The sequence below is a fragment of the Megascapheus bottae genome, chromosome 14 (genome assembly GCF_031878675.1).
Source record: "Megascapheus bottae isolate mThoBot1 chromosome 14, mThoBot2.hap1, whole genome shotgun sequence".
Classification (NCBI taxonomy): domain Eukaryota; kingdom Metazoa; phylum Chordata; class Mammalia; order Rodentia; family Geomyidae; genus Megascapheus; species Megascapheus bottae.
Window position 1 is genome coordinate 51,108,962 of NC_143522.1, and position 25,528 is coordinate 51,134,489.

The 25,528-nt window shown below is 38.2% G+C and overlaps 1 protein-coding gene across 1 annotated transcript in view; it reads left to right on the forward strand.

Moving 5' to 3' along the window:
* Gpr33 (G protein-coupled receptor 33) overlaps window positions 1-20,284 on the forward strand; it is a 33,331-nt gene extending 13,047 nt beyond the window's left edge. The window contains 5 exon segments of the mRNA XM_090344171.1: window positions 19,025-19,243; window positions 19,246-19,440; window positions 19,443-19,583; window positions 19,586-19,721; window positions 19,948-20,284. Of these exon segments, the coding sequence (XP_090200297.1) occupies window positions 19,025-19,243; window positions 19,246-19,440; window positions 19,443-19,583; window positions 19,586-19,721; window positions 19,948-20,284 (1,028 nt within the window).
* Window positions 20,285-25,528: the final 5,244 nt, after the last annotated feature.

Sequence of the window (25,528 nt, forward strand, 5' to 3'; positions counted from 1 at the left end):
CCAGCACAAAAATAAGAAAATGCTGTGTCTCACTTTTTAGAGAGGTCACATCATCTTTCTTTTACAGTTTTGTTTTGTTTTCCTACAAGATCCCATAAAACCAACAGCCAAGTTTGCATTAATGCCTTCTTTAAACCATATGTCCATATGGTTAATATATTTCACTGCTGGCATTTAACTAATCTCTCAGATTTATCCAAAATTTTAAAGCTTTTCTTGTTTCTCCCTCTAGTGGTCAGTAACTTTTAATATAATTTACAATATGTAAGATCTTAACGTGCCTACTAGTGAGAGGGGGAAAGATTGGCTGAGAGTAAAGGAGGATGCATAGAGTTGAATATATTGTGTACACTTGAAAACAGACCAATGGAAGTTGTTGAGACTGTTTGGAAAGGTGGAGAGGGAAAATGAGGAAGAGTGACCAAGAGTGTGAATCTGATCAAGGTACATTGTATATAGACATGACAAAATAAAAATATCCCTTTGAATAACTAATTGATGTTAACAAAAATGTCAACAATTTTAAATTTGAAAAAAATTAAAATACTGAAGTGGCACTAAAGTCAAGTATTTTTGAATGGAAAAAATGTTTAAATGTTTACTTATTAAAAGTGGCAAATATCTTGAGAGTACTACTGTCAGATATTACAAAATAAAGATTGACATGTTTTGTAAAGACCCATAAATTATTATTCTTATTTATAAATTAGATCATCTTATGAAAGATGGGAAGATTATATATATATATATATATATATATATAAAGTCATTTCTTGGTTTGGGCACTGTCCCTGGCTCTTCAGCTCAAAGATAGCCCTCTACCACTTCAGCCACAGCACCATTTTTGGTTCTCTAGTGGCTAACTGGAAATAAGAGTCTCTGAGACTTTCGTGCCCAGGCTGGTACCCAGTAAGATTATATAATTTGTCATTCAGATCAAGGCTCCTGAGAATGTGAGAAGATAGACATAAATTAGGAATCTCTTAAGCAGCTTGGAATGTTTGGCCACTGTAACGATATCTAATTCTCAAAATCATAATGTGTACACACGTGTGTGTGTGTACACGTGTGTGTGTGTATGTGTGTGTGTGTACATGCACATGCATGCACCAGTATTAGAGCTTGAACTTTGGATCTGGGTGCTATCTCTGAGCTTTTTCAAGCAAGGCTGGCGCTCTACCATTTGAATTATACTCACACTTCCAGCTTTTTGCTGGTTAATTGGAAATAAAGTGTTTCATGGACTTTCCTGCCCAGGCTGTCATCAAACAGTAATCCTCAGAGTTCAACCACCTGAGTAGTTAAGATTACCGGGGTATGCCATCAGTACTGGGCTGGTAAAGAAGGTAAAGCAAATCATTCTGGTCCCTTTTCTATGAAGATTATGGAATATCACACAAGCACTTTCATCTGCTGAAGGATAAAGCTGTGTCTTTGCAGACCAATGAAAGACCAAAGATCCTAAGTCTATTAGAATCATTTTACAAAGTGAACAAGTTGCTATAGATTCCCCTGAGTCAATTCTGGGAACCACAAATCCCAGGCAAGCCAGGAAGAAAGACATTCCTAATTCATGAGGTAATGTCAGACAGGACACTCAAGAAAACTTTTACCAGAATGGACAAGCTCATTCCTAAGATGGGAACTTATCTCTTTTTCCCATCTCTTATAATCATCTCAGAGTTTACAGACTCCTTGTCTCCCCATCTCTCCCCACCTTTACTAAGGCTTGGCCAACAGGACAGAAATGAAAAGAATGATTTTATCCTCACAAGGAAATAATGGTAATAGATGATTTCTTTTAGGCACAGTAGTCACAAGGTCAAGCTCTCACTATAGGAAATGTCATTTACTTGTTCTAGAGATTAGGGCGTGGCTAAATTGGTAAAGTGTTTGCCTAGTATGTTTCAGACCCTGAATTCAAACCAATCTCAGATAAATAGCAGGTCCCTGGATGTGTGTGTGTGTGTGTGTGTGTGTGTGTGCATGCACATATGTGCATGTGTGTATATGTTAACAGTAAATAATAAGAAAAAACAACTGAATCCTAGTTTCTAAAGATGTCAAGAGCATGAGTTTGAAAAGGGATACAATGTCAAGCCTTCAATAAATTACAGTGATCCTAAGACTAATGGTCTCTATACAGGAATCAATTGGTTTAGTTAGAAATGTCATCAGGACCTCATCCTAAGATGCCTAGCTAGCCTTTCCAGAAGAATGGCTATATTCTCTGACTCATGTAACTTCCCAGGTATGTAGTATAAAGAAAAGATGACTAACAATAGAACTAAACACCCTCTCCTACATCCTCCCCCAAACAACTGCAGGTGTCATGTAATTCTTTAGAATATGTCTGTGTTCCAAGCCAACTGAGAGCCCTCAATAGAACAGTGCTTAGAGAGAGCCATGAACTAGCCTAGCAAACACTATCGTGTCTCGAGTCACAGTCAAGATCATTTATTAAAATAATTACTGGAATGTTAAAGAGGTTATTTTATAACTAGAAATGTAGTAGGAGGAACATGTATTTTTTCAAATTGGAATCTGGAATGTTCCTCATGTCCCGGCAGTCTCACTGAAATGGGAAGTTGTTAGTTGAATTTCCTTCTAAGAAGAAAGGATAAACATGGCCAGGGTGCTAGAAATGAAGGACTTCACAAAGATGAAATTGAACTTCCTGTTCTGATAAGGTGCATATTAATCCTCCCCCCACCACATACACACACACTGGATTTGCCTGGTCTTCCAGATCTTGAATCTAGATACATGAATTTTATTTCTCTGAAGAAGTTCAGTATTGCTATTGCCTGCTATGACAGAGAGGTTTTAGTTTCTCCTGTATCTTCTATAATAGTCCTTGAGACCTCTTTCTCGTGCCTGTAGTGATCCCAAGATTCAGAATCACCCCTGATAATTGTTGGTTTCTAATTCAATGGCAAAGGGAAGTCTGGAAACAGCCTGTGTGATAAGTGGCCGGCTAGCAAAGGAATGTGTGGGAAAGTGACAGGAGCTTGATTACATGAAGTCTGAATTTCAATATCATTTGCTTTCTGAAGTTTCAAGTAATAAGATGTCAGTTATGTTCTGATACTTTATCTTATTTAATCCTTAAAAATAACCTATGGGCCAGGCGCAGTGGCTCATGCCTATAATCTAGGGACATAGGAAGCTGAGATTACAGGATTAAAGTTTGAAGCCACCCTGGGCAGAAAAGTCCAGGAAACTCTTATCTCTGGTAAACTACTCAGAAAAAGCCAGAAGTGGCACTATAGATCAAGGGGTAGAGCACTGGCCTTGAGCAAAACCTCATGACCAGCAACCAGGCTCTGTGTTCAAATCCCAGAACCAGCACAAACAATCATAATCATAATAGCCACAAGTGTAGTATTAGATAATTACACAGATGTTTATTTATTAGCCTATTAGTTTATTGTCACAGAAACACAATATTATTACATGAAAAAGTCTAACAAACAGAATAAATAGTACAGTTCCATTTTTTATAGAAAAGGTATCTACGTGTTTAGATATATATGCCACAGCAAAGTCTAGTGAGTCAATGACTATTTGCAAGCTCTTTAACAGAAGACAATCAAGCCTAGGAAATTTTAAGGTAATGAAGACTGAGAATTTATCTTTAAAAGTATAAGAACCAATATTTTAATTCAGGTATAAAGTCAAAACTTCAAATCTGTTTTGTACCTGGCAAAATTACTTCCTTCATAGGTATACTCTGGGCTTGAGGGATGTCTTTATTTTGTATTTCGTTTTGTTCTGGTTTTCGTGTGTGTCTGTGTAGGTTATTGCTTTTGCAGCGCTGGGCCTCATATCTAAGACTTTGTACATGTTAGTCAGGTACTCTACCGCCAAGCTGAAATCTTAGCCCTCTTGATTACACTGACTCATGATTGATAACGGTGACCCTGAGTCCTTCTGGATTGTTTTATTTATAAAATACAAAAGGCTACCACATACACCCTAAAGGTTTTGTAAAAACAACAACAAAAAATAGAGGTCTGGGAGCCAGGAATGAACTGCTTGGGTTTAAAGTGGGTATGGCCATAATGATTCCTTATACATACTGATTCAGGCACTGCAGTCCTGAGTTGCCTTGGTTTTCATTGAATTTCTTTGTTTGTTTTGCAATATTGGAGTTTGGATTGAAGTCTCATGTTACCTTCTTACAATTGTGGACTGAAGTAAGAAAAAGAAAAGAGGACACCAGGTTACTAAATAAAATAGAAGTGCCTAGCTCTGGTGGTTAACACTTATACTTCTATCTACTCAGGAGGCTGAGACCTGACCAAGGTTTGAAGGCAGCCCAGAAAGAAAAATCTACAAGATGTTATCTCCAACAAAAAGCCAGACTGGAAGTGTGACTCAAATGGTACAAGTCAACTAGGTGCAAGCCAGCTAAGCAATTTATGAGGTGAGAAGGGAAGAAAGAAAGGAGGAAAGAAGGAAGGAAGGAAGAAAGAAAGGAAGGAAGAAAGGAAGGAAAGAAGGAAGGAAGAGAGAGGGGAAGGGAGAGAAGGGAGGGAGAAAGAAGCAAGTCACTAAAAAAGCTGATTCTCAAAAATATGTTATATATAATATATGTAAGCATACTCACACAATCTAATTTTATCCAGTCATCAGGAAGAATGAAATCATATATGCAAGGAACTGGATGGATCTGGAAAACATCATACCAGTGAAGTAAGCCAGATCCATGTTTTCTCTCATATGTGGACTTAGACCCCAAATATATATTCCCATGCAAACACATGAAGGGTGTATGCATATAACATAATCAAGCTGACTAATGTATAATATATGCAAGAAGGAAACTCCGTGGAGTAAGCCCTGAATAACGAACAGTTTAACAGGATGAATAAGGAAGCTGAAACAGTTGGAATGTGAGAATCCAGTGGGAGGGGGTAGATGATCAGAAAAAGAGTATGGAGGAGAGAAGGACACAGTCGTGACACAGAATGTGCATAAAGTGAAAAAGAAGTGGGAAAGTTCTTGTGACTTGGGGATCATGAGTAGGTGTAATGGAGGAGAATGAGGGAAGGGGTGACTGATCAAGATACATTTTACACATAAAATGGACATTTTAAATCGTAACTCCCTTGTACAACCATTTAAAAATGAGGTAATAAAATAAGGAGGCTGCGTCTGCTATAAATCCTTAAACAACTTTCTGTCTAGCTGGTATACAATAGAAAATACTTATTTCCAGGAATATGCTCTTACACACAGCTTCATATACATATATGTGTGTGTGTGTGCGTGTGTGTGTGTGTGTGTGTGTGTGTGTGTGTGTGTGTGTATGGAAAGGAGGGAGGGCAGAAAAGAAAATTAAAAAGATAAAAAATTTTGGGCCGGGAGTTTGGCCTAGCAGTAGAGTGCTTGCCTAGCATGCACGAAGACCCGGGTTCAATTCCTCAGTACCACATACATAGAAAAGGCCAGAACTGGTTCTGTGGCTCAAGTGGTAGAACACTAACCTTGAGGAAAGCCCAAGGACAGTGCTCAGACCCTAAGTTCAGTCCCCAGGACTGGCAAAAAAAAAAAGATAAAAAATTTTAAAGATAAGATAGAAAAGATTTCTTTTAAAAAGAAAAGTTATTCTGTGTCATTTAAGGTGCAGTCACTAAAAATGAACCACACCAAGTTTTATTTATTTATTTTTTTATTTTTTTGCCAGTCCTGGGCTTGAGCTCAGGGTCTGAGCACTGTCCTTGGACTTTCTCAAGGCTAGAGCTCTACCACTTGAGCTTCAGCACCACTTCTGGCTTTTTTGTATGTATGTGGTACCAAGGAATCGAACCCGGGTCTTCATGCATGCTAGGCAAGCACTTTAACCACTAGGCCAAACTCCCAGCCCCCCACACCAAGTTTTAAAGTTCTATTTCCTGCAGTGTGCTGGTGACTCACTTCTGTAATCCCAGGTACTCAGGAGGCTGAGACATGAGAATGGAAGTTCAAAAGGCAGCCTAGGCAGAAAAGTCCAGGAAACTCTTTATCTCCAATAAACTATTCAGAAATAGCCAGAAGTCACACTATGGCTGAAGTGGCTGCTAACCTTGAGCAAAAGAAGCTCAGTACAGAACATAGGACCTGTGTTCAAGCCACAGAATCAGAACATACACACACACACACACACACACACACACACACACACACACACACTCTCCACATTTTGTTTCCTGATTTGCTTACCAATGTCAAAATAAATATAAGTATTAGAATTGGAAATCAGGAATTCAGAAACCATATTAATGTTGTAGCATGCATGTAGCCCTGGGTTCCATTCCTTGGTTCCACATACACAGAAAAAGCCAGAAATGGTGCTGTGGCTCAAGTGGCAGAGCACTAGCCTTGAGCAAAAAAGTGTGAAGGACAGTGCCCAGGCCCTGAATTCAAGCCCCAGAACTGGTAAAAATCAAAACTTTTACATCTATGATTAATCAACTGGAAAAAATTAAATTGATGTGCATACAAGCAGCACACATACTCCTCTTAAATCCTTTCATTTCTCTATTTTTTTTTATCACCACTAGTCTAAACTGAGCCACCTCTGTCTCTTGCCTGGACTAATACAATAGCACTTTAAAAAACCCTGTTATTGTAAAGGTTACAGTTACATAAGTCATGTAATGAGTGCATTTCTTTTGAACAGTGTCACCCCTTCCCTTCCTCCTTCCTAGTTTTTCCCTCCTGACCAGCCACAAGTTATATAGTTCATTTTCAATATATTGTCTAGTAAGTATAACTGCTGCAGAAGGTTGCATGGTTTCCCTCATTTGTTCTAACTAGAATGTCCCTATAAATCTACAGATAAACATATTGGATGGTAAAAGACAAAAAATGCACGTGGACATGAAAAATTATACAGGGCTGTAGACATTCACACAGTGAGACTAGAGGATGATTCTCTTAAGAGAGGAACACAAAGGCTTAATAGCTATGTGCATCTGATCATGGAAAATATTTACAAAGATAATTTCAAGAAATGAAAACAAGAAGTTTTTTGTTATTTGGGGTTTTGTTTGGTTTTTTCTCTCCTTTGTTTCTGTTTTTGCTTTCTGTACCTTTTGTATGTAAGTTTATCCCTTTGGTGGGACAAAGGGTAAACAATTACACTCACTTTTTGACAGAAGCAGAAAATCTTTGACACCCGCTGTGACTCTGTCTTTGCCATTTTGGTCCTTGTTAGTCACACTTTCCTCTGCTGGAAGCTATTCCCCATCCCAAAGTATTCTCTGGTCACATAATCCCTCTCAGTTCAAAAGTGCAGCAGAGAAAGTGCAGAGAAACTAGCATCTTGTGGGTGCATTCCTCAACAGCCACTAGTTGATTTTCACATTCCCCAGCTTTTCACACCTCAGATGGGATAGCACAGTGGTATAGGATAAATGACATTTTTCAGAGGTTCCTCAGTGGAATATGTTTTAGTCACCTGCAGCTGTCATTCGTTCAATGATTCATACTTGGTTGTTCCTGCTCTTTCCTTTTTTCCCTGCTCACCAGATTCCCTTGGGTCTTTTGGCAAATAGCCACTTTCCCTTCCATCTTTGTCTCAGGGTTTGCTTTGGAGGAAGTCAGGCTAAGTAAATTAATCTTCCAGTTTTCACTCTCATCCCTCATTGATACACTGTTCATTTCAAAAGGTAAGCTATCTTTATTTTGATTTACTTATATTGGGGAACAGGTTCTCACTATATTCCAGGCAAGCTATGATTCTGGATCCTCCTGCCTCAGTCTCTCAGATGTTGGTCTTACAGGTGTAGGCTACCATGCCTGGCTGGGCTACATGCCAATTGTTTATCTTCAAGTTCTTGATAGCTATTACAGTGGCTGCAGTTCTGCCTTCCTTGGCAATATGCCGAAGAGCTTGCCATCACTTAGAATGCCCACGCTTCAAAATTCTTAAGCTCCAACATCCTACATCTGACCAGTCTTTTATGCTTTATGTACCAGTGTCTGGCATCAGTGGCTCGTGCTTGTAATCCTAGCTACTCAGGAGCCTGAAGATAGCAGTCCAAATCTAGCCTAGGCAGAAAAGCCCATGAAACTTTTTCTTTTCTGATCTTGGGCCTTGAACTCAGGACCTAGACACTGTCCTTGGACTTTCTCAAGACTGTCACTCTACCACTTGAGCCACAGCATCACTTCTGGCTTTTTCTGTGTATGTGGCACCGAAGAATCTAACCCAAGGCTTCATGCATGCTAGGCAAGCACTCTACCACTGGACCACACTCCCCACCAAAAGAAAAAATTACCCACCAAAATGTCAGAAGTGGAAATGAGGCTCAAATGATAAAGTACTTGAGCACAAAACCTCAAAGACAGCACTCAGGTCTTGAGTTTGAGCCCTAGGACCAGCATTAAATAAACAATAGCCAAAAACTACAACAACAACAAAAACTGCTTCTCTGCCTGCCAGTCCCTCCATCTTTCTGTTTCTCCCCATCTGGCTTTTCATGCTCCCTATTCCCCTTGCACTCCCAACAGCATCTCCTCTACTATTCTTATCAGCACTCTACTCAGCTGGCCTCCTCTCCTATAATATTTCCTTGGAAACCATCAGCCTTGAATATTTTGACAATCTGCTGTCCTTCCTACATTCAGACTGGCAGCAACTGTACACATTGAACTACTCAGAATTTAAAATGTACAATATGAGGTATATCTCCCTCCCCAGGAGGGATAAATGCACCCTAAATGGTCCCTAATTTCAAACAGACCCTGAGTACCACTCAGTAATTTGTATATGTTTTATTAGTTTCATAGGAAATTCTATACCTTCATCATTCTCCAACATCCTGTGTCTGGTCATGCTCAGGAGATTGCCTTGGGTATGAAATTACAGGAAAAATAAATCTATTCAAAGACTTAACTCTTTGACTCCTGCACAATGCCTGTCTTCGTAGAGTCACCAGTGCTCCAAAGCTCAACCGTGTCCCTCCTGAAAATGAACTAAAATTTAAGCTTTTCATAATTGAGATCTAGTCCCTCTTCTCAGCATCCTCTTCCCGCTGCCTCTCTTCCAGGTATGCCCTATCTTTGGTTCTTGGAATGTTGCTTGGACATGGAGAAGATCAGAAGATCTGAGGGTCAATGTGACAGACCAAGTCCAGTGAGGCCACTTGCCAGGAGCAGATTCCCAGCCTGTCTTCTGTACAAAGCTGAAATCACATTTCCACAAAGCTATCTAAAAAGAATTCTATGCATTAGTCCATTTTCCATTATTATAACTAAAGACCTGAGGCAGGTAACTTTTAATGAAAAAGAAGTTTGTGTAGTTCACATTTTAGGGCTGAAGGCCAAACAGCATGGTGGTAGCTCTAGTAAAGAGGTCTCCTACAATAAAAAATATATGAAAAAAAAAAGAGGTCTCCTGGCTGCATTACTTCATGGCAGACGGCATCATGTGAAAGTATGTGAGAGGGATAGATCCCGTGGTGAAATGGAAAGCCAGAGCATCAAGAGAGGTAGAGGTGCTCTTTTCTAACATCGTTTTAGCGAGAAGTGATCCAGATCCCAGAACCACACCAGTCCCTTTAAGGGCCCTTGGTGACGCCCACTAAGCTCAGCCTCTTCATGTTACTCCACCTCTCACATTACCAAATCTGCAATGCCTGAACTCTGGGAGATTCACACTCAAGCCATATCCAAATTATAACAGCCTGCCAAGGAAAAGGCAAGCCATAAACAGTGGGATGAAGTTGAAAAGATACCAATAAGTGGAAAAGTCCTGTCAAGAGAGCAAAAAAAGACAGGAAGGAGGAAGGAGCCAACGTGGAAGGAAATACATAAAACAAGATGCCCTATTCTTGTTCTTACTCTTGCTCACCACGACTCCTTCCTTTCATTCCAGTTCTATCAGACATCAACTCTTGAGAGGTCTTTCTGGATCATCCCACCTAAAGTAGCCACTCAGTCATTCTGCATTGCAGAATGGAACTAAGCGATATTTCTCTTCTTGATGTATTATTTGTCTGTCTGTTTGTTTGTTTATTTATTTATTTATTTATTTATTTATTTTTGTCAGTCGTGGGCTTGAACTCTGGGCCTGGGTACTGTCTCTTCGTCTCAAGGCTATCTCCCTACCCCTAGGCCTGTGCATTGTCCTGAGCTCTTTAGTTCAAAGCTACCACCCTACCCCTTGAGCCCCAGCACCACTTCCCGTTTTCTAGTGGTTAATTGGAGGTAAGAGTCTCCACATACTTTAGCGCCCGTGCTTACAGGTGTGAGCCACCGCGCCTGGCTTGTCTGTATTTTTTTTTATTGGCTATCTCGCCCCTCTAAAATGTAAGCTCCATGAAAACACAGTTCTAACTCTGTATCCCAGTTATGAGACTAATACTTCAAATATAGCAAATGCTAAGTAAATATTGGCTGAGTTAAATTTCAGGAACATGCTACCCTATTTTTAAAGATCTCCAAGTTATTCTGACTTCAGTCAAGGGGTGAGCTCCTTCCTTTGTCACTTCATCAATTTTTTAAAAAGCCAGGCCCACCCCTGTAGCCCTAGCTACTCAAGAAGGCTGAAATCTGAGGATCATGGTTTGAAGCCAGCCCAGGAAGGAAAGTCCATGAGACTCTTATTTCCAATTAACCACCAGAAAACCACAAGCCACACTGTGGCTAAAGTGGTAGACCACTAGCTTTGAGTGAGAAATACTCAGGGACACTGCCCTAGTGCTGAATTCAAGCCCTTACAACCACCACCACCACCACCACCACTTTTTTAAAAAAGCTAGGAGGGCTCATACCTGTAATCATAGCTACTCATGAGGCTTAGAACTGAGGAATGTTGTTCAAAGCCAGCCCAGGCAGCAAAGTCCATGAGACACTTACTTTGTTAAATACCAAGAGCCAGAAGTAGATCTGTGGTTCAAGTGGTAGAGTAGCCTTGAGCTCCAGGACCAAACAAAAAAGAAAGATTAGAACCAGGTTCTTTCTCTCCTCTCTGTTTTTTTTTAATTTTCTAATTCTATCATTAGTAAAATTCATAACTAAAAAGCAATTAGTGATAGTGTTTAATTCCCTCTTTTCAAAATAAACAGGCAATGGGAAGAGAGTCACCATTAGGTAGCCTAAAATTGAACTATTTCTAAACTTTCCCCAGACATATACTCAATAGTATTTTCATCCTTTAAGTTATTACACCAATAATATTAATTCTGTTGGGAAATATACCAACTATGTTTGAAGAAGTAACTTCTTTTCTGTGGCTTTGGTGATGAGAATGTAGTCAGTTTACTTTCACATTTGAAATCAAGTCAGGTTGTTTCAAGGCAAGTACTCATGGAAATAGAAACTGTTTTCTGTTGTTCGATGAAACCACAGTATGAAATAAGTAAAAATACAGAAGCAGATGATGGTTGTGAAAGCCTTTAAACACAATGTTTCTAAAGCCCAGAACATGCTCTCTACCAAGTTCCTATGTCCTTCCATTCAAGTATCTTCTTCTTTAATAACTGTAAACATCCAATAACAATGACTTTGAATCATTTATTTTATTTTTCCCTATTTAAAACACTGGCATGCAATAGACTGTCAGTAAGTGTTTCTTGAGTTGCACTACTCAGATACTTTTTTCCAACCTGCTGGTCTAGGATTCTCGGCCACAACTTCCATAATGTTAACATTAGCTATCATTTATTTAATACTTGTGATGTGTCATGTACTATGCTACACCCTTCCAAATATCATTTCCTTCCATCTTCCAAGGGTATTGTTGTAGCTATTGTTTTATAGTAGCACAGGATATGTACAGATATAGATGGATAACAGACAAAATAGAGGTAAATTCAGTTTGGATTTATATCTAAGGGTTGCCTTTCTATCCTATATTGACTATTACAATGCCATGCCCATCATCAAGACATCAGTATTTATAGTGTATACTTTTTTTGCCTCAATTTCCTTGTTAACTGATAATAGAATGTAGGACACGTTCCTCTCTAAAGATCTTGGGGCTCCCTACCCATAGAACAAGAGTCTAGTGACACCCTCTTGTGATTTTCTTAACGCTTCTGGGTCTCAGTTTGCTAATCTTAAGAATTAATAAATTTGGACCAAATAATATTAGATTGCATCTGGATCTGTATATTAATCAAAATGAAGATGTAGTAACAAGACCCTTTTAACATAAAGTGACAAGTTTGAAACTCAACCTTCACCTACAGAGAACAGTTTTTAGGGTGAAGATCCCAACCATCCATGAATTAAGAGATACACTTTAAAGTTATTTCTAATAAGCCTACAGCCTAGCCATGAAAGCTTTAAAATTTTAAATCTAACATAAACTAGGTTATCATGCTTATTCCCAGACTTTGCTCCACATTAGCTATTGAAGGTTTTGATGCGCTTTTTCTACTGGTAATGAAGAGATGAAGAGGAGAGTGGACAGTTAAAAAATCAGGACACTGAGATCAGCACTGGGTGAATCTGAAAAAAAAATTCAGGGATGGATTAGAAAGGGGAAAATAGGAACTGCAGAATGTGTTAGAAATGGCTTCATAAATAAGTTCTCTTTATTTTATGATTTCTTTTTTCATATATTTTTATTGTAATTAATAGAAGGGTTACATGATATTTGCCAGATAGATGGTGCATTAATTTCCATACATTGATACCCTTTCACATGTCTTGGTCCCCATTTCCCTTCCCCCCCACCCCACCCCTCATCTTGTTTTCCCCCATTCCCTATCCAATTTTAAATAACCAAATACAAATATATCTGATATATCAGGTAACAAAGTGAGATACTGTATCAATATGAGATAACCAAGGGACAGCAAAAGAGATGAGAGATAACATAGTACATTAAGAACAACAATCATTGATTATATGACTTATGTTTCTATATCCTAGAGATCCTTTCATTTAGCGTCCTACTATATGGCCTTTTGTATCAAGGTTTTGCTCTATTGCAAATCTGCTAGGAGAGCCCAAGGTTTCTACTGATTATGACAAATGAGGGAAACCATTGAGCCTAAGTTCCTTTGAGTCTGGCTTACTTCACTTAATATGATCTTTTCTAAGTCTTTCCATTTCCTAACAAATGGGGCAATGTCATTCTTTCTGACAGCAGCATAGAATTCCATTGTGTACAAATATCACATCTTGTTGATCCACTCATCAACTGAGGGACATCTAGGTTGGTTCCATATCTTTGCTATGGTAAATAGCACTATTTTATTTCTTATCATGAGATCATTGATTAGGATGTAGTAATCACCTCTGGATTTCCCACCATTCTAAGCAATTGTAGAAAGGAAGATCATTCTGCCTGTGAGTTTTCATCCTTCCAAACTAAATAATATAAATATTTGGCCATGTCACATATTTCACTTTAACATGAAATTCAGTGTTTAAATTTTTCTTTTTTTCTCTCCATAAAGATTAGGTAGCTCATTTGGGGGTTTTTGTTTGTTTGTTTGTTTGTTTACGTGGTACTGAGGAATCAAACCCAGGATCTCATGCATACCAGGCAAACACTCTACCATTAAACCACATTCCAAGCCCTGGGTTCTACTTTTGTCCATGCTGGATATTTGCATTTCCTATGTCCCCAACATCTAGCCTTATGAAAATGTCACTAAAGAGAAGATGGTTGGTATAGAACCACATTGGCAAGCTTACAATCATTTGATACGAAGATATCGCTCTGAGTTAAGATGCCCTGGGCCTGTAGATTTCTCCTAAAGTTCTGCCATAGGTCTGAAAAGATCTATGGCAGAATACCTTTGATCAGCTCCTGTGGAACTGAGGCACTGCAGCTCTGAGTCTCCAAGTAGAGATAGGATCTTCCTGAAAGTCACTGGTGCAAAAAGGTATTATACCCAAGCATCAATACAACCTAGCTGGGCATCAGTGGGCCACACCTGTAATCCTAGCTATTCAGGAAGTTGACATCTTGCAGTTTGAAGCCATCCCAGGAAGGAAAGTCCAAGAGACTCTTATCTCCAATGGGCTACTCAGAAAAAGCCAGAAGTGGTGCTATCCAGTGCTAGCCTTGAAGAGGCTCAGGAGCAGCACCCAGGCCCTGAGTTCAAGCCCCGGATCAGAAAACAAACAAATGAACAAAAAAGCCAACAGCACTTTCAGAGAATTCAGACTTTTTCAGAAATCCCTGGGGATAATTCAGAATTTGGTATGGGTGGTTTGGGAAAGAAAAAAGTTTGGCCAACCGTTTTCTGGGTTGTTGTTATTGTTTGTTTGTTTGTTTTGGCAGTGCTGACATTTAAACTCAGGGCTTCATGCTTACCGGCAGGTATTTGTACCACTATAGCACACCTCTATCCTTTTCTGTACTCTGTGTGTGTGTGTGTGTGTGTGTGTGTGTGTGTGTGTGTGTGTGTGTGTGTGTGTGTGCTGATTAGACATAAAAGTCTCATAGATTATACTGCCCATGCTGGCTTCAAATACAATCCTCAGATCTCAGCCTTCTGAGTAGCTAGGATTAGAAGCATGTGCCACTGGCACCCAGCTGCACTGGTTATTTTTTGACACAGTCTCTCTGTTCTTGTATGAGTACTCACTTGAATATTTGCCTGTCAAGCTTTTGACAACAGGCACATACCACTTCACTGCTGAGAGGGAATTTTTATGGGCTTCTATTCCCAAACTGGCCTCAAATCATCCTCTCAATGTCAGCTCCCCCAAATAGTTAAGATCATAGCTGTAAGCCATGCATGCCTGGGTTGGCCTACAGCTGTAAAGGGATGAAATGAGACTTATTGGTCTTACTATAAACGAGAAAAATCATGGCAAAAATTTCTGGGTACTTATTCTTTACCACAAAAGGAGCTAAGTAGTTTTAAAACAATGGTTTCATCTGATTTTCACAAAAACTCATACAAAGCTGGCTCATGCCAGTAATCCCAGGGGTCTGAGATCTGTGGATCACATTTTGAAGCCAGTCCCATCTGGAAAGCCCATAAGACTCTTATATGCAATTAACCAGCAAAAAAGACAAAAGTGAAACTACAGCTTAAATGGTAGATTACTAGCCTTGAATGAAAAAGCTAAGGAATGGAACCCAGGGCCTGAGGTTAAACTCTTAAGACTGGCACCAAAAAAAAAAAAAAACAAAAATCACCAGAAAAAGACTCTCATCTCCAATTAAACATCATAAAGCTAGGATTGGAGCTGTGGCTCAAGTGGTAGGACATTAGCTTTGGGAAAATGCTCAGGGACAGTGCCCAGACTTAGAATGCAAACCCCAGGATAGGGAAGGGAGGAAAACAAGATGAGGGGTGGGGTGGGGGGAGGGAAATGGGGACGAAGACATGAGAAAGGGTATCAATGTATGTGAAGTAATGCACTTTCTATCTGGTGAATATAATGTAACCCTTCTATTAATTACAAAAAAAATAAGTGAAAAAAAAAAGTTAAGTGTAAGGCCACAGAGCTAGTAAGTGGTAGGAAAAAGATCTATACCCTGGACTATATATGACAACACCTAACCTATGCCCCATTCATTCATACTCAAATACTTTAGAACCATCTTAAAAAAAAAAGAATGAGGAATACTCCAGACATGTGCAATAAATCAGTGTCACTAGGAAACAATAGTGTATTCAGAACCACTATCAACACTGAACAGAAAAGCTTTACTTTTACTTTGTTCAAGTCTTACATTATTTTCAGATGCCTTTCTAAAACTCAGCCACACAATTAAAAACTAAAGCTCTCTGAAAATTCAGTTTCTCATATGCATTCCCAAACAGATTCTCAACCCCACACAGAGCACAGACACACCACGTATAAACCATCCCACAGATGAACACAAAACAATGGATACAAGCTGGGTTTCACTGGCTCACGCCTATAATCATAGCTGTTCAGGAGGCTGAGATGTGAGGAGGCCAGTTCAAAGCCAGCCCAGACAAGAAAGTCCATGAGACTCCAAGTAGCCACCAGAAAACCAGAAGTGATACTGTAGCTCAAAGCATTCGCCTTGAACAAAAGAGCCCAGGCCCTGAGTTTAAGCTCCATGTCTGACCAAAAAAAAAAAAAAATTACAAGTACACAGAGAAACCACACACACACACACACACACACACACACACACACACACACACACACACACTGGAAAATTCTCCAGGGACTTTGTTTCTCTTTGCTGCTCAATTCCAAATATCTATCCAATTTCACTCTATGTACCATCTCATTCACATCTCTCCTGCAGCTGCTGCCCCTTTTAGCTCCATCTCACTCCATTCCAAGTAGGGAACTCAAATTTGTGTCCTTTGAGTTCCCAGAACAACAAGCAAACATGTAACAAGTGAAGGTTAGTAGGGATACCTTACTAACAACGACACCTATCTAAGTACAATAAATGAATTAAAACTGAGTATAGTAGATTGGGCAGCAGTGACTCATGCTTGTAATCCTAACTACTCTGGAGGCTGAGATCTGAGGATAAAATGGTTCAAAGCCAGCCTAGGCAGGAAAGTCTGTGAGTCCCTTAAACTCTACTAAAATAATAATAATAATAATAATAATAAAAAGCCAGAAGTGGTGCTGTGGCTCAAGGGATAGAGTGCTAACTTTCAGCATGGAACTCAGGAGACAGCACCCAGGCCTAGTGTTCAAGCTCTGCGACGGGCAAAAAAACAACAACAAAAATCCTGAATAGTAAATATTTTCATTTTTACATCCTTGTGTCATTTCTGCTTCTCAGAATATCTCAGTGAGTCTTTCTTCTCTTCAGGCTTTCTACCATTCTTTCCTGCTAGGATTTGTTTCCTCTGTGTTTCCTCCATCAAGGCCAGCTTCATTTCTCCTTCTTCTCCTGGAACTTTCACCTAGCATTTCTCATATTATCACTCTTTGTCTCACCACTGCCTGTCCACTCAATATCCTTTAGGCTTTCCTTTTTATTGAAAAAAAAAAAACAACAAAAACAAAACTAGTAAGGTATTTTCCTGTTGAGAGATCTTTCAACTTTAGAGAAGAAATGTGAATTTCCCATAGAAGACAGAATCAACTTAAAGCAGTTGTGGTTTTAAGTAGCAATTATTCCTTTTCTCTTTATATCCTTAGAATGACTTTGCCTCAAACCTCCGTACATAAGGTCATATAGAATGAGACTGAATGAAAGGATTGCTAGGATATGGAAACAAGAGCTTTATTATGTGATTGTTGTTCTTAATGTACTATGTTATTTCTTTTCTCTTTTGTTGCTCTTTAGTTAATCTCATATTATGTTACTGAATCTGACTTTGTTACCTGGTATATTGTATACACATTTATTTGTTTATTTGAAATAGGAAAGGGAAGAGAGGAAAACAAGATGATGGGAGGGGGTGGGGAGAGGTAAATTGGAATAAAAACATGAGAAGGGGGTATCAATGTGTGAGAAGTAATGCACCTACTACCTGGCAAATGTAACTGTAATCCCTCTATAAATTACCTTGCCAATAAAAAAATGCAAAAACTAAAGAATGACCTTGCTTAGTAAAAGAAAAATATCATTAGTAACTTCCATTACTTCAGCCAATTTATCAAGAATCAATTTGCTGATATAATAGCTATTATAATAGCTGTTATAATAGCTATTTTCCAAAGCATTCTCAGGTTTATAGTTTCAATACTATAGGAACCATTATCCAAGAAATTGAAATTTTTAGGTACTTTGATATTTAGATATTCTATTTTGTGGCTCATTATTGAAAACCCTCCATATGAATTACCAATTACCAAGAAACAATATAAAACAATAGTAGGGCACCCCACCTGCCAGAATGCTGACAATATAGAAGATGTTGATAAGTGAAAGAAAGTTAACTCTTATAGGCTTTACTTCCTTCTCTATTTAAAGATTTTCCTCATAGACTTTGTGAGGAAAGAAAAAAGAGTTTTTCTGTAGAAAGCTCCTGGCATATAACACATTCTGGATAATGAGTTCCTTGAATTCTTTCTTCACTCCCCAAATAAGAAAGAACTACTGTCGCCTACATTATACATTTATTTCCCTTTTGTTAATGATTCTCAAAGCGCCTCATAATCTTGAACTGCCCTGTGGCTCCCACATGAGAATCACTTCTGAGTGTCATGTGCTAAATGTTAGAATATTCGACAATAGTATTTACTATATAAACTTAGAAGGGAAATCTAATTATAACGTCTCATGTGTAGCAGTTGCTATTATTTTTGTTACTGCAACATTTTCATTAGCAATATTTTGACACATTAATATTTGAGTCAAGTAAAACTGATTATAAATTGCCTTATTCAAGAAAAGTAGGGGGCCAGGAGTTTAGCCTAGTGGGAGAGTGCTTGCCTAGCATGCACAAAGACCAGGGTTTGATTCCTCAGTACGACATACATAAAAAAGCTGGAAGTGGAGCTGTGGCTCAAGTGGCAGAGTGCCAGCCTTGAGGAAAAAGCCTAAGGACAGTGCTTAGACCCTGAGTTCAAGCCCCAGAATTGGCAAAAGAAGAAGAGGAAGAGGAAGAAGAAAAAGAAAAGTATGCATAGTAATAATCTAAGTGAAACTGATGTTCTAAAATACATATCAGTTTGAGATAATTTATACTTTATATTGCATGAAGATTTACAAATCTGGTAAGCCTGAACATAAGAAGCAGTACTATACGAGATGAAATATAATAAATTTGAAAGGAAATAAAGATGGACACTTGGACAATTGCTAATGTAATTAACTATTTGGATCATCTATTTGAATTGATATATGTTAATAAAATAATTTTTAAAGAAGGGTTAAATTTCTGGTTAATATTCAAATAGATGATCCAAATAGTTAATTATTTAGCAATTGTCCAAGTGTCCCAATCTTTATTTCCTTTCAAATTTATTATATTTCATCTGTATAGTACTGCTTCTTATGTTCAGGTTAACCAGATTGTAAATCCTCATGCAATATAAAGTATAAATATTCAAAAGATACTTGTATTATAGAAACATCAGTTTCACTTAGATTATTACTATGCAAAGATTGCTATTTTAATTTTGACACTTACTCTTTTCTATTGTTTTGTTATTGATGTTATAGTCCACCACCACCCCTCCCCCACAGGTAATTATGTGTTTGACTCTGGTGATCACCAGATCAACGTCTCTACTTCAGCAAGAAACAGCACTTACAATTCAGCTCCTGCTTCAAAATGAATCATTACTCTTCCTTTATTTCTGTCATGTATAATCGGCACCATCACCAATAATCTCTATCTGTAAATACTATGCCTCAAGACAAAAAAAGCCATCAATACTCTATTTTTTTTCATCTCATTCTTTCATATTTTATTTCAACATTGATCCTGCCATTCATGGCCACATCTTATCTCCAAGAAACTCACTGGAGCTTTGGAACTACTTTGTGTGAGGTCTTCAATGGCACTTTGTGGGGATATTTGTCTTTGTTTTCCTCCTCAGCCATCAGCCTTGATCAGTATCTTTTCCTTCATGAAGTAGGTACCAGCAGCAATAAACACTACTCTTGTCTTCCAGCATTGTCTTGGGCATCTGGATTCCTGCCACTGCACTCAGCACATCCTATCTGGCTTTCCAGGAGACATATCATGACCATAAAGAAAGGGTGACCTGCTGAAATAACTCTACCTGTCTACCAACTAGAACAGCTAAGAGGTACAAACCTGAAGGCAATGGATTCGTGTGGCCAATTTCATCAGCCATTTAATGCGAGGCTTCCTTCTTCCTTTTCCTTTCGTCATCTCCTGTTACAAAAAAAAGTAGCCTGCCGGGCGCAGTGGCTCTGTAACTGCTCAGGAGGCTGAGATCTGAGGATCAAGGTTCAAAGCTAGCCCAGGCACAGAAGGACCTGAGACTCTTAATTAACCTCTAGAAAACAGGAAGTGGAGCTTGGCTCAAAGGTAGGGTGGTAGCCTTGAGCTGAAGAGATCAGGGACAACACCCAGGCCAAGTTCAAGCCCCATGACCCACCAAAAAAAAAAAAAGTAGTCAGCAAGATAAAGAAGAGCCAAAGGGCCTGCATAAATCTAACAAACCCTTCAAAGTTATGATGATTGTCATTATCTCTTTCTTTGTGTACTGGATGCCTTACTATGAATACCTGGTATTAATTCTCAGGAGGAACCAATTGCTACTTTTACAATTGACTATAATAATTACAATATTGACAGTTTCTTTCAATACTGTCTTTTTTCACCCATGTCTTTGATGTAATTTGAAAAAAATTTTCGAAAAGTCCATTCTTGTTCTGCTTGAGTCAACATTTAGTGATGATTTTTCTGCAGAAAGGACACAAAACCTAAATTCAGATAACAAAATTTAAATTCTGAATCCTTAAACAAATATAGACTTTTGTCTACCACTGGAGCTATATCTCTGCTTTTGCGTTCTACACTCCCTGTATTAGAGACCATCTAGACTGTACTATAGTTAGACCTATGAATATTAAAAGAGCACAAAGCAATAGGTCATGTTGCAAATGTGATTTTTTAAACCCCTTTTGTAATTGTGGTAAAGCATGAAGCATTAAATGTACCATATTCATAGTTGTATATATGTCGTTGATATTCTTATTGATAATGTTGTGAAATCAGTAAGACTGCCTATTCCCAAATTATCATCACTATAAAGAGAAGCCTTGTACTCATTAACTATTAGCTATAATTCCATAATTCTCCATTCCATCCACCCCATCCCCTAGTAACCTCTAATCAGCCTTGTCTCCAATATTTTTCTATTCTAGATCATATCCCCAAGTAAAATCATACAAAGTTCATTCGTTTGCATCTAACTTATTTCACGTAGTCTAAGGTTTACAAAGGGTCACTTTTGTAAACATGTCACATAATTTCACTCTTTTTCTGGCTAAACCATATCCCATCATATATAGATAACACACTTTTTTAACTCCATACATCTGTTGATGGAAATTGATTATCTCTATCTTTCAACTATTATAAATGGACATTAATCAGACTTATAAACATTTGTGGCAAGAATCTACATTTGTTCATGAGTGTGTGTGTGTGTGTGTGTGTGTGTGTGTGTGTGTGTGTACACCCACATGCACGAACTTGAACTCAGGGCCTTGAGCTTCTTTTGCTCAAGGTTAGCACTCTATTCTTTGACCCAAGCTCCATGACTGTTTGTTTGTGGGGCTGTTTACTGGAAATAAAAGTCTCAGACTCATCTGCCCAGACTGGCTTTGAACCTCAGTCCTCATATCTCAGCTTCTAGCTAGGAGCCATGATCACCTGGCTCTTGTTTTTAATTAGTTTGGGTACATACTTGAGAGAGGAATTACGAGTCAAATGGTACTTTTTAACTTTTTGAGAACTGTCCAACTTCCAATTTGCATCATATCACATTCTCACTAGCAATGTGCAAAGATTTTAATTTCTCTACATCTTCACCAAAGCTGGTTATTTTCTTTTTAAAATTTATCATAGATTAAAAGTCAGCTTAAATGATTCATAACCTTTAAGTAACTATTAACCTTTAACTTTGAAAGTAGGAATTTCAATTTCCAAATGTCAATAGTAGCAGTGGATTTGAGTTTTCTCTCTTAAAATTTTCTAGCAAATACACACCATGGGGATTTATATTTGAATGGTTTCAGCATAAAGACATCCTAAGTTTCCATTTTTAATACGTACAAATTAAGCTGTCTCCAAAATATGGAACAAAGATAATTATAATGTTTAAGAATCTGCCTGTCATCATATATTCAATTTTATAACAGCAATATTAATTTGTCTTCCCTGGCTTTAAAGTGTTGCTCCAAGCTTTTTACAATTCAAAAAAGGACCAGGTTATATAGAACTACACACCTATTACCTTTATATGTAGTTTAGTGTGTTAGTCAGCTTTCAGTCCCTGTAATAATATACTGAAGATAAATCTACTTTAAAAGGAGGAATGATTTATTTTGGCACTTGGTTTCACAAGTTTCAGTCCATGATTGGTTGGTTCACTTTTGGGTCTTCGGTAAGGCAGAACCTCATGGTGGAAGTATGTGGCTCCATGGCAAGTACGAAGCTATGAGAAAAAAGGGAGAGGAATGATGTCTCAATATCCTGTATCCAGGGCACACTCAATGACCTAACTTTATCCAAATAGGTCTTGCCTCTTAAGTTCCAAACTCCCCCCACTTCCAATACTATGAAGACTTGGAAAGGAACTTATAACTTCTAGGGAACATTTCAGATCCAAACAATAGCAATCAGTAAATTCTAGTTATCAATCAGTAGATGTTAATCAATATATAGTTCTATCTATTCTGAATCAACTGAACTATTCAGTCAGCTCACTTGAAAAAGCCAGAACTACTTAGGCAACAACACACATTTAATCCCTAAGTTTATACAAACCATTCCATGTGACAAGTGTACATCTTACCTAAGAATTCTCAAAATGCATGCTATTTATTACAAGGAGTTACAGAAAGGAAAGGAAATTAATCTTTTTTGTTTTGCCAGTCCCGGGACTTGAATTCAGGGCCTGGGCACTATTTGGCTCAAGGCTAATGCTCTGCCACTTAAGCTACAGTACCACTTCCAACTTATTCTGTGTATGTGGTACCAAGGAATCGGTCCCAGGACTTCCTGAATGTTAGGCAAGCACTCTACCACTAGGCTATGCTCCCAGCCCAGGAAATTAATCTTTATCATTTTATGGAGAGACAGTAGCAGTCATCTGATGCCATGGAAATCCTACTAGCTGACATAGTATCAGAATTTCCCTATGCAACTGGGAAAGTCCTTGGACTATGACAACTTGGAAAAGGATGTAGGTCTCTGAGTTGATGAAAACTTTAATCATTAGCCCTTATTTTAATCTTTTAGAATTTGGACAATTTTCTCTGAAAGGGATGATTGAGAATGCTGGCCAAGCTTTGGCTCTGAGTGGCTCTCCAATAATAAAATGATAATGTTTCTTCCTTCTCCAAACTTTCTAAGTTCTGACAAGCTCCCTGTGGTTTTATGATACATGACTTAAGAAAGGTAATGGAGTGAGAAAAGGGATGACACTGTCCAGAAAGAAACATACTTTTTAATCTCACTTATGTAACTGAAGCCCCTCTGTATATCACCTGTATAAAAAAAACAATAAAAGTATTTTTAAAAAGAATGTGGAGAGGGCCTGAGAGTTTGGCATAGTGGTCGAGTGCTTGCCTAGCTGCAGAAAGACCCGGGTTTGATTCCTCGGTACCATATGTATATAGAAAAAAGTCAGAAGTGGTGATGTGACTCAAGTGGTGGAGCTCTAAATCCCAAGGACATTGTTCAGGCCCTGCGTTCAAGCTCCAGGTCTTGCAAAAAAAAATGTAAGAAAGGTAATGGATAGAACCTAGGATTCTTTGCAACAAGACCTGTGCTTTGGAGATCAGCTTCATGAAAATGCTTTTTGTTTCACTTGCACTGGGATGTGTGGATGCATGGTATATGAGGAAGTCTAAAATATACCTCTTGTATGTCCTTTATTCCATGTCTTTATAGATTATAAACACCTCAGGACAGAAAGAAATTATAATATTTCTTTCTATAATAACATACAGTTGATATCCAGTGAAGATACTGAAAGTTGAATAAGGATAATCACAATGTGTAAAGTATATATAAAGTACTATCAACAGTTTTGTTTTAAAAGAAATCATTTTACATTCTACAAAACAGGATATAAATTTAAGAAAAATCTTCTCAATTGCCTTAACCACCCCTAAAACTCCATTTTACTTTTTAGAAAATCTACTTGTTTTAGTTGTGTGAATCTCATTAACATTCTCATAATTTTGAATTCTCGGAACCCAAGAGGCTTATAAACAAAAAATTAGTGGCTTTGCTTTACAGAGCTTGTGCATGGAGAGAGTGTTTTCATGCAATGTGCCTATTAGCATCCAATTCTTTAAACCTGCTTTGTTTCTATTAGCATCAAACTGCCTCAGAAAACAAAGGTGATTAGAGATGTGCTTCAAATGCTAGCCCACATTTTTCCCTCGAAAAAATGGTGCTTTGCTTTAATAGGATGAGTAGGCTTCCCAGATGCCAATGTACATGAGAGGGTTTAGTGTATAAGTTAAGGCAGTATGAAGAACTGAACACTGACTGTATATTCCTGAAAAACCAAAAGAAAGAATGATGCTATACATATACATATACATATACTTATACTATACCTATACTATAGTATATGTGCCTGACACCGCAGTCCAATCTGGTAATACATACATGAATAAGACACACTCTCTCTTCCCATGGAGCTTAAGGTCTAATGTCACTGTTATGAATTTGGCTGTATATAATAATCACCTGGAAAAGTTTCTAATGTTTAGATCTGATCCAAACCAATTAAATCCAAGTTCTTAATACAAAAATCCTGTTTAGAAGAGAAGAAAAAGGAGTACAATGGGCCAACAGTACAAAGAAATAAATTCCATGATGCTAAGGGCCTGATCTACATGGTAGAGTGCCTGCATAACAAGTTCCTGGCACTAACCAGGAACCTTAGTACTGGGAAAGAAGGAAGGGAGGAAGGGAGGGCCATGCCAGAATTATAAAAATTTCCCACAAACAAGCTTTCACATGTAAAAAAAAAAGCTAAGTTGAAGGACCATCTGGTTGGTGTTCTGCAGAACAGTAGTCCACATATAAAATAGGAAACATAGAAGAAATAAAATGTGTAAAAACCTGGGAGGGAAGGCAGCACTACCCAAAATTCAGCATGTAAATGAGTTGTCTAATGATCTTGTTAAAATGCTGGTTCTGATTCAGTAAATCTGGAATAGAGCTAGATTCTGCATTTTTAATAGGATCTCGAGGGATCTCATTGCCTCTGGCCCAGCTCAGCAAAAAAAAAAAAAAAAAAAAAAAAGGATAATTGGAACATAGGTGTGAGACACAAGCTTGTGAAAATGACTTAGAAAGGTCAACTAGGCCCTTGATTCTGACAATCTGTGCAAAAGAGTCTGGACTTGATCCTAGCCTTTGTCCTGAGGGCCTTAGGGAGCCATTGGAGGGTCCTAAAGCAAGAGCGATGGAATTCCATTTGCATTTTAAAATTCCAGGACTGCTAGAGAGAGGTCAAACTAGAAGGTGCAGGATTGGGCAGTAGCTTAGTGATGGAATGTAGTTAGTATGTGCAAGGTCTTGGGTTCAAGCCCCAGCATAGTAGAATCCTATAAATTCTATTGATTGAGGAACAGAGGGAGAGGAGTAAATTGAGGATGATTCCTGTGTCAAATAATGCTCTTTGTTGCAAACAGTAGAATTTTATTCCTCCTGTTTTAGATAAAATCTGGCTTACTAAGAGATTAAATAATTTACAGACCTACAGAAAGAGCTAATCATAGTGTGGTGGCAGCCCCTTCTAATTCCAACATTCAAGAGGCTGAAGCAGGAGGATCATAAATTCAAGGCTGGTCAATTACCTAATGCATTCCAAGACAACTTGGGCTACCTAGTTTTTGTTGTTGTTTAAGGAAAAAAAGTTCCAATAGCTATAAAAATAATCAAGGCTCGCTTCCCCAGGTAAAACACACAAAACGTGCCATAGAACTGTCCAATGAGAA